Source organism: Penaeus chinensis, chromosome 34 (assembly GCF_019202785.1).
Source record: "Penaeus chinensis breed Huanghai No. 1 chromosome 34, ASM1920278v2, whole genome shotgun sequence".
Taxonomy (NCBI): Eukaryota; Metazoa; Arthropoda; class Malacostraca; order Decapoda; family Penaeidae; genus Penaeus; species Penaeus chinensis.
Window position 1 is genome coordinate 36,611,428 of NC_061852.1, and position 10,883 is coordinate 36,622,310.

The 10,883-nt window shown below is 38.6% G+C and overlaps 3 protein-coding genes across 3 annotated transcripts; 1 reads left to right on the forward strand and 2 right to left on the reverse strand.

The window, feature by feature from the left end:
- Positions 1 to 1,571: 1,571 nt before the first annotated feature.
- Positions 1,572 to 2,009, reverse strand: LOC125043496 (histone H2A). The gene has a single exon (XM_047639598.1). The coding sequence runs from the start codon at positions 1,990 to 1,992 to the stop codon at positions 1,621 to 1,623; it is 372 nt and encodes a 123-aa protein (XP_047495554.1). The 5' UTR covers positions 1,993 to 2,009; the 3' UTR covers positions 1,572 to 1,620.
- A 208-nt stretch (positions 2,010 to 2,217) lies between these two features.
- On the forward strand, positions 2,218 to 2,634 carry LOC125043503 (histone H2B). Its single transcript, XM_047639605.1, has one exon. It carries the CDS (start codon positions 2,226 to 2,228, stop codon positions 2,595 to 2,597), a length of 372 nt encoding a protein of 123 aa, XP_047495561.1. The 5' UTR covers positions 2,218 to 2,225; the 3' UTR covers positions 2,598 to 2,634.
- A 2,408-nt stretch (positions 2,635 to 5,042) lies between these two features.
- LOC125043487 (histone H3) lies at positions 5,043 to 5,472 on the reverse strand. Its single transcript, XM_047639588.1, has one exon. It carries the CDS (start codon positions 5,464 to 5,466, stop codon positions 5,056 to 5,058), a length of 411 nt encoding a protein of 136 aa, XP_047495544.1. The 5' UTR covers positions 5,467 to 5,472; the 3' UTR covers positions 5,043 to 5,055.
- Positions 5,473 to 10,883: the final 5,411 nt, after the last annotated feature.

Here is a 10,883-nt window from a genome sequence, read left to right on the forward strand (position 1 = left end):
TTATCTATATTTATCTACATATTTATTGATATATCTATCTAGATGTATCTACATATATATTGATATATTTATCTACATATTTAGTTATATATTTATCAATATTTATCTACGTATTTATATATATATTCTCTATATTTATCTACATATTCATTGATATATTTATCTATATTTACATAATTATTGATGCATTTATCTATATTTATCAGCAGATTTATTGATATATTTATCTATATTTACATATTTATTGATGCATTTATCTATATTTATCTACATATTTATTGATGTATTTATCTTTATTTATCAGCAGATTTAATTATATATCTGTCTACATTTATCTACATATATATTGATATATTTATCTACATATTTGATTATATATTTATCTATGTATTTATTGATATATTTACCTATATTTAGCTACATATTCATTGATATATTTAACTATATTTAGCTTTATATTTGATTATATATTTCTCTTTATATTTACTGATATTTTTCTCTCTATATTTAAATTTTATTTAACTTCATATTTACTTATTTATTTCTCTCTATATTTAATGATTTATTTATCAGTATAGTTAACGCTATATTTGTTGATGTGTTTATTGTTATGTTTATCTATATTGATTTATATATTTATCTATATTTATTGACATTGATCTAAATTTCTCTATATTTTTATATATTATATATTTATATATATTTATATATATTTATATATATTTATGTATATTTATGTATATTTATATATATTTATATATATATATATATATGTATGTATATATATATATATATATATATATATATATATATTTATAAATGTATGGTTATATGAATATGTATGTACATGTATATGTTTGGTTATATGTATATGTATGGTTATATGTATATGTATGTACATGTATATGTTTGGTTATATGTATATGTATGGTTACATGTATATGTATGGTTACATGTATATGTATGTACATGTATATGTATGTACATGTATATGTATGTACACGTATATGTATGTACATGTATATGTATGTACATGTATATGTATGGTTACATGTATATGTATGTACATGTATATGTATGGTTACATGTATATGTATGTACATGTATATGTATGGTTACATGTATATGTATGTACATGTATATGTATGGTTACATGTATATGTATGTACATGTATATGTATGGTTACATGTATATGTATGGTTACATGTATATGTATGGTTACATGTATATGTATGGTTACATGTATATGTATGGTTACATGTATATGTACGGTTATCTGTATATGTATGGTTATATGTATATGTATGTACATGTATATGTCTGGTTACCTGTTTATGTATGTACATGTATATATATGGTTATATGTATATGGATGTACATGTATATGTCTGGTTACCTGTTTATGTATGTACATGTATATATATGGTTATATGTATATGTATAGAGGTACATGTATTACTGCTAACATGAAGTCGGGTGTTGGCTAACTGTACTGGCTTGTGTTATGGGTATGACATTTATTAATAATTTTACCATGATGATTTGTCAATTTTCTCATTAGGGAGATACTGTGGCTCCTAAAGGAGCCGATGTTGAGATGGGAGAACCAAGAAGAGTGTTTACTTCTTCTCGGTCTTCTTGGGGAGGAGCACAGCCTGGATGTTAGGCAGAACACCACCCTGGGCAATGGTGACGCCAGACAACAGCTTGTTGAGCTCTTCATCGTTACGGATGGCAAGCTGCAAGTGACGGGGGATGATACGGGTCTTCTTGTTGTCACGAGCGGCGTTACCTGCCAATTCCAGGACCTCAGCGGCCAGGTATTCCATGACGGCAGCCAGGTACACAGGGGCACCTGCTCCCACACGCTCAGCGTAGTTTCCCTTACGCAGAAGGCGGTGAATTCTGCCCACAGGGAACTGAAGGCCAGCCCTGCTGGAGCGGGACTTTGACTTGCCCTTTACCTTACCACCCTTACCACGACCAGACATGATGCTTGCTTGTTAGGTACTTTACAAACCTTACTGCAATTTCGGCGAGCTTAGCTTTTATAGGCGGCCCCGGTTGACTGAGTCAGATTGCGACAACTGGCATGTTCTGTGTACACCAGATCAGCCAGTAGTCGTGGTCCTGTACGGGGAGGCTGGCGCGCGCGTTGGACAATAAAAGGAAAATTGTGAGTGCGGGAAACGTACTTCGTCCCGTAGGAACGACGACAAGCATCATGCCACCCAAAACTTCCGGAAAGGCTGCCAAGAAGGCCGGTAAGGCCCAAAAGTCTATCACCAAGGGTGATAAGAAGAAGAAGCGCAGGAGGAAGGAGAGCTACAGCATCTACATCTACAAGGTGCTCAAGCAGGTCCACCCTGATACCGGTATCTCCTCCAAGGCCATGTCTATCATGAACTCTTTCGTGAATGACATTTTTGAGCGCATTGCAGCTGAGGCTTCCCGCCTTGCACACTACAACAAGCGTTCCACCATCACCAGCCGGGAGATTCAGACCGCTGTCAGGCTGTTGCTCCCTGGAGAACTTGCCAAGCACGCTGTTAGTGAGGGCACAAAGGCCGTCACAAAGTACACTTCCTCCAAGTAAATCTCTAGGTTGCATGCTTTTCTTGCCTCCTAGAACAACATCGGCTCCTTTAGGAGCCACATATTGTAATAAAGCAGATATACAATGACTTTGGTAACCCAGTTAGTTAGTAACATGTTCCCTGCCTCCTACTGTTATTGTTATTGCTACTTCTACTACTGTTTCTATTATTAGAATTACTACTACTACTATAAGACCATTCAGTGTCCTTACACACAGATAGATAGCTCTACAAGTGCTTCATTAATTACCAAGTAGACAAACAGTGAGTCGGTTTGTTATTCATTAGCCGTACCTATCTGTGTATCTCGGCTGTTTAGCTTTTTGCGTAGAATGTTAGAAAGTGCCTTGTATGATTTCAATGTGATTGATATTAGTATTATAATCATCATTAACAGACATTTCACGCCTATTATTACTATTATTACTATTATAACTATTATTACTATTATTACTATTATTACTGTTATTACTATTATTACTATTATTACTATTATTACTATTATTACTATTATTACTATTATTATTATTATTATTATTATTATTCAAGGAATGGACAAATCAGGAGCGGTCATTAGAACCTACAAACTACAGAGAACATAACATAACACCTAACTTGTGGAGGTAAGGTAGGTTTGATCATATGTAGTATATTTATTAATCTTTTAGCACATAGACCTTGGGAGGTGAAGTGGATCGTAGCCTCTGTTTATTCTGTCACTCAAAGTGAGTATTCAAATAATGTGTTGCGTTATTGAGCGTCTTGATTGCAAAATACACCTACACATTATATATCTGTATATATACAAATCTGTATATATACATTATATATATTCTATATATACATTATATATATTCTATATATACATTATATATATTCTATATATACATTATATATATTCTATATACATTATATATATTCTATATATACATTATATATATTCTATATATACATTATATATATTCTATATATAAATTATATATATTCTATATATACATTATATATATTCTATATATACATTATATATATTCTATATATACATTATATATATTCTATATATACATTATATATATTCTATATATACATTATATATATTCTATATATACATTATATATATTCTATATATACATTATATATATTCTATATATACATTATATATATTCTATATATACATTATATATATTCTATATATACTATATATATATTCTATATACTATATATATATTCTATATACTATATATATATATTCTATATGCTATATATATATTCTGTATACTATATATATATTATATATACTATATATATTATATATACTATATATACTATATATACTATATATACTATTTTTCTTGCATACTATATATACTATATATATATATATATATATATATATATATATTTATATATATATATATATATTTATATATATATATATATATATATATGTATATATGTACATACATATATACTTATACATATATATATGCAGATTTCTGTATAGACACATATATACCGATTTCTATATATACACACATACATAATTATTTATATATACATACAGAATTCTATCTATATACATATATATATATATATAAAACTATATAATACATATATGTACATATTTATATAGTTGTGTGTATATATATACATACCTAACTATATATACATACATAAACATATATGCATACATAACTAAGTATACATACGTAAACATATATGCATACATAATTTATTTATACATACATACATACATACATGCTCTCACATATATATATATATATATATATATATATATATATATAGTTATTTATCTATATATATAGTTATTTATCTATATATATATATATAGTTATCTATCTATATAAATATACATAAATCTCTCTCTCTCTATTTTTATATATGTATATATGTGTGTATATATATATATATATTAAATATATATGTTTGTGTGTGTGTGTATATTTATATATATATATATATATATATATATATATATATATAATATATATATATATATATATATATATATATATATATATGTATATATATACATATTAGCATTTAGTGTGTGTGTGTATGCCTATATAACTAATACATACATAACACTCTCTCTCTCTCATATATATATATATATATATATATATATATATATATATTAGTGTGTGTGTTTGTGTATGTATATGTATGTTTGTATGTATGTATGTATGTATGTATGTATGTATGTATGTATGTATGTATGTATGTATGTATGTATGTATGTGTGTGTGTGTACATCTGTATGTATGTATGCTATCAAGATTGATATAATTATTATGTATATATGCTTATCAATACTAGTTTGTGTACATTGACAACTTTTACACTACTTGTCTGAATTTCATCTCTCTGGAGACAATCTTTAGGCCCTGAAAAGGGCCGAGGATTATGATTTTGTGTTGCAGGTATGCAATCAAAACCTTAGGCGCGCTCTCCGCGGATACGGCGAGCAAGTTGGATATCCTTAGGCATGATTGTGACCCTCTTAGCGTGGATAGCGCAGAGGTTGGTGTCCTCAAAGAGGCCGACCAGGTAAGCCTCGGAGGCTTCCTGCAGAGCCATGACAGCAGAGGACTGGAAGCGGAGGTCAGTCTTGAAGTCCTGGGCAATCTCACGGACCAGGCGCTGGAAGGGCAGCTTGCGGATCAGGAGCTCAGTGCTCTTCTGGTAACGACGGATCTCACGAAGGGCAACAGTTCCGGGCCTGTAACGATGGGGCTTCTTGACACCTCCGGTAGCAGGGGCAGACTTACGTGCTGCCTTGGTGGCCAACTGCTTGCGGGGGGCCTTGCCTCCGGTAGACTTACGTGCAGTCTGCTTGGTACGTGCCATTTTGCGAGTTTGTATCTATACAGATATGAAACGCGAACACGCTCAAGACGTCAATTTATAGGAGAGCGAGCGAGACCTAGCGGAGTCGCGTGTGGCTGCGAGAGTCTGGCTTAACCCCGCCTATTTTGACTGGGTAAATATTGCCAGAGATACGGCACATGTCAGGTCCTCTAATGCAGCCTCGGTGACGTTATGTTCAATTCCAAGTTGAAGCTTGGGACAAACTACTAAGGCCCGATCAATTGAAAGTATTTTACATGTGAGCTTTTGTCAATAACAAGGCCTAGGCGAGTTTGTATTTGCACAGCGGTCAGTTAAGATGAGCGCTCATCTGAGTCGGCCGCCTCGCCGCTACGCAGACGGGGCGCGGCGGTAGCCTTACCCGATCTCGGTCGAGACGAAATTCAGAAGGGCTCTCAGGACCTCTAGGTCCCAAGGTTTTTGCGTGGTTTCTTTGTAGAGAGATTGTTTGACACCCCACGCAAAGACGACCTTGGCCTTGTGTGATAACTTTGGGTGTTATTGCACACTACTTGCTTTGAGGCTAGTATTTTTAATTATAGGCCAGAGTGCTTATAATTAAAAATACGAAGCACTGTGGCAATTTGCAGTTTTGCTGCGAGGTGCCGGCCGAACGCATAAGGGTTAATTCCCGTTCGGCAGGGTTCAACCCCGACCGGCCCTAACATACAAAGACTGCTTATTGCCCGGTGTGTCTCCCTTTTTGATACCGCAATCCGCCCTTTCATCGCCCTGTCAATTAGCCCTGCTAGACTTCCCTCCCTCACCCATCATCATCACCCTCGCGCTATGTCATGGGTCACGTAATCAAATTATCATATTCTGGGGAGCCTATCTCCTGTGAGGTGGCTCTCCAGAAAATCTTCTCCCTCACAGAAGTTGCTGTAACTCACTGCTTCAAGGTTCACAATGGCTACAAAGTTGTTGTTGCTAAGCCTGAACAACTGACCCCCTTTCTCTCCTCGTCTGGCCAAAGGAAACTCCTCGAACAAGGTTTTAAACCCTTACCTTCCCCTGAGACTAAGGCCAAATGCACGGTCGTGGCTAAAAAGATCGACAAGACAATCCTGCCACGATCGTGCGAGTCTATCCAGGCGGAGGTCGCGGCTAAAAACGATGTCACTGTCCTTGATATTTACAAACCCCCTGAGTCACGCATAGTTAAAATCCGCTGCTCTGCGCCTGAAGAGGCACAGAAGCTCCTAACTCGTGGGATAATGATGTTCAACACATCCGTCCCCACCTATAATGTGGAACCAGAGAGCTTTATTCTGGTTGACCAGTGCCTGAAATGTTACCGCTTCAACCACACAAAACACACATGCACACACGAACAGAGATGCAGCAGATGTGGTGACCTCGGTCATTTCTATGCCACATGCAACAAGACCACCAAATGTTGCAATTGCGAGGGCCAGCATGTCGCCGTCAGTGGGTCTTGCCCCAAACGCAAAGAAATCATCAAAACAAAAAGACAAGCACAAAAACAAAACAACAACCCAACCTACGCCTCAACACTCCGACCCTTACAAACATCCACACCCACTACAAAACGCCCCAACACGATTCCCTCAGGAAACACAATGCCTCTTCCACCTCAATTCCCCCCAAACAACACCCTCATACCAAACAACAACCCCAAAATACAAACCATACTACACGTAGCTTTAATAGCTGCCAAATACAACGCCAAGAAATTCACAAACATACTCCCAATACTACTACAGAAAAACGGTTTCCCCAGTATTGTGATTCCTGAGGAGATCTTCGAAGACGAAAACCTATACATACCAGAGTATCACACACAAACAAACACAAACACCGAGGCTAGAGTGGCGCCCACCACAGCACCACAGCCCTCTACCTCACACTCACATGTACTTTCACAACCACAACCACAACGCAAACCCAGAGTAACTGCACAAGAAAAAACTACAAATAACACAAATGATCACAAACGCAAACTTCCTTCACCACTAAACACTCACCAGAAAAAAGACAAAAAAGACCCTCTGCTCACGGAAAACCCGGAGCCCTCCGCTCCTCGTCGTCGTCATGACGACACCTTAATTGGGGACAGCAGCAGCGACGATAGCCTTCGCATCGACCTCGGTCCTGAGGTCGAAGAGGGGGCTGCCGCGCTGCCCGTTCCCCCTGGGGACGCAGTTCCCGTCCTCCCCGTCAGGGGAAACCTTGGGGGACATGGTAGCGTCGGGAATTGGTCCGCCGATTCCCGAGAATGCCATGTCTCCCTCTCTCAGGAGTCCCTCCCGGACCCCGAAGAGACCCAGTCTGGGGCTCGTCCTCGGCCGCGTTTCCGTGAGCAGCAAACGCCACGAAAAGTAGGTCACCGTCATCCCGACCTACTCTGAGTGGCATGCTGACAATCGTCCAAGCGAACGTAAGATCGTTTTATAACGTAAGACGCCTCTTTTACGACTTCCTAGATCGGGAAAGTCCTGACGTTGTTCTTTTAAACTCTACCTCTATCACTAACTCCTATGCTATCAAACACTTCGGCTACACGTCAAGACAATCACGAAACGGCTGGTGTGTAGGGTCCTGCATTCTCGTAAAATCCACCTTTCATTTCGAATTCATCTCGCCTCCATTCATTCATCCAGACTTCATGGCTATTAAGCTATTCACCCAGCAGGGCCCCATAATGATTGCCACTGCCTATATCAGACCTCAAACAAACTTGCCCATTCACGATTTCAATAAAATATTTAATTATAATAATCTCCCAGTCTTCTTTGCCGGGGATGTTAACGCAGCACACACATCACTTAACCACACAAACAGCAACGCACACGGCAGACAGCTCTTGTCTATTTTCGAAACAAAAAGACTGCACTACATCGGACCCGACTTCTACACTTCATTCACATCGAGAGGGAAGGGCCGCCCTGATCTCGTTTTCGGGAACAGAGCGGCTCTCCCCTACCACACACACACACAACCCGGCCCGAACTTCGGTTCTGACCACATACCCATCATCATAAAACTTTCTACCACACCTATACAAAACAAAGAAACAACATCCTTCAGGTATAAAAAAGCAGACTGGGACGACTTTAAATCTTATCTTGCCAGTCAAAATTTTAACTTTAACCTTGAAAGAGAAAATATTCTCGAAATAGATAGGCATTGGCATCATCTCTTCGCATGGATATCAGCAGCAATGCGCCGCGCTATTCCGCGAGAGCGCTTTAAAATCAGAACTTCATTCTATCCAAGCGAGAGAACCAAGCGTCTCCTGACCTGCTACAGGAACCGTTTTCTTCAAAATTTAAACCACTTGCATCGAGTTCGGTGGGACCTCACTATCCTCAGAAACCATGTCATAAATAGTTTTGATAATGACCACAAAACTCATTGGCATAATTTAATTAAACAAACAGAATCTATGAGAGTTCGCACTCCACGGGAATTTTGGCAATCAATTAAGCGATTAAAAGGTAGCAATTTCCCCCCCTTCACTCACCTCCTCAAGGACAACAACCAAATTTCAGATCCCGTGGAGGTTATCAAAATTTTTCATGATCACTGGCAAACTGTTTTCTATCCACATGAACCCCACCCTCTCTTTAATGAACATTTTCAATCCATCAACACCTGGAGCCAAGACCACAGGATAGAAACAGAACCAGAGCAGATTATCCACCTGGATAATCTGGACGACACATGCGAACTCCGTGCACCCATCTTGCTGGAGGAGGTAAAACAAATAATAATGAGGTTTCCTCGAAAGGCTCCGGGCTCCTCTCAGATCGGACGTGACGTACTCATACACCTTCCTGACAACATTTTACGAGCTATGACGTACCTTTATAACACTTCCTTGGCCTCTGGCTACTATCCCTCACCTTTCAAAACTGCTTTAGTGGCCCTCATCCCTAAGCCAAACAAAGACCTAACCGACCCCAAGAATTACCGCCCAATTAGTTTACTAGAGACATTAGGCAAAATTTTTGAAAAAATAATTAACTCCCGACTAAGGCGGTATCTCGACGATCATGACTTACTCTCCTCAAAACAATTCGGCTTCCGCTCTCACCGATCGACTAATGACGCACTGACTATACTGACCAATTACTGTCTTAACAACAAAGACAGAAGACTAAAGACGGTTCTCGTAACCAAGGACGTGGAGCGAGCCTTCGACACGGTCTGGCATGCTGGCTTGAAGTACAAACTGTGCACTAAATTTAATTTCCCTTCGTGCACCAAGAAGCTGCTATGCAGCTTCTTGGATGACCGTAAACTAAAACTCAAATTTAAAGGAAAAATTTCCAACACCATCCAAATGCACGCAGGTGTACCTCAAGGCAGCATAATCAGCCCAACACTATACATATTATACACAAACGACCTCCCTGACCCCACATTTCCCGATTCATTGACGCTCCTTTACGCCGACGACTGTACTCACTTAGCCAGACATAATTCGCTCGCTGGTGTTGTCCGACGAATTAACGACGAGCTTGACACCGTCTCGAGATGGGAGCACAAATGGCTTATCAAAACTAATGCGACAAAAACAAAAGTTCTCTTTATTGACCCTAAACACAATCCTCCTTACGATCCAATACACCTAAACTCTTTCGACAGACTACAAGCACCTCTTCAAATAACACGCTCTTGCATCGTGCTCGGTGTAACGTTCGATTACATGCTAAGATTTCATTATCATATTTGGAAAAAAGCCGCATTGGCTAAAAAGGGCTTACAGTCGCTTCGTCGATTTAGATGTGCGGCCCCGCGCACAAAGCTGCACCTGTTCAAAGCCATCATACACCCTCTTCTCACATACTCCCCACTTACACTTACACTAGCAGCATACACAAACAGAAGAAAGCTACAGATCATTCAGAATAAAGCTCTCCGATGGGTCTACAGTGTGGGCTGGGACGAGTTTGTGTCGTCATCACAACTCCACGAGAGAGCTTCTGTGCTCCCTCTGAACCTTGTGTGGCGCGCGAGGGTTTGTAAACAACTCGACAAACTTCGTCTTTGGCTGCCCGACTGGATAGACAGGAATAATGTCTATCTCCGGGGAAGGAGGAGCGGCCTTGGCCGGGATTCCTTTGCGCTGGACTGGGACGAAGAACAGGAGCCAGTTTTTTGAGCTTGGCAGCAACATCTTATCCTATGTGAACCTTCTCATACTTCCTTCCTGCCTTTCACCCTCCCTCCCTCTCTTGTTTTGTTCGTTTTAATATTTTTAACTTTATAATGTTAAGTAAAGTTGCGTGAGCTTCGGCGGTTTTTACTATAAACTCGGCGCCCTCGCTCGCCGCGGCCCGGCCAATCACGTCTCGGCGCGATTGTTGCCGGGTCTCGCGAGCGCGGATGCCGAGCGCCGAATTTATCGCGTAAACTTTTTTAAGCTT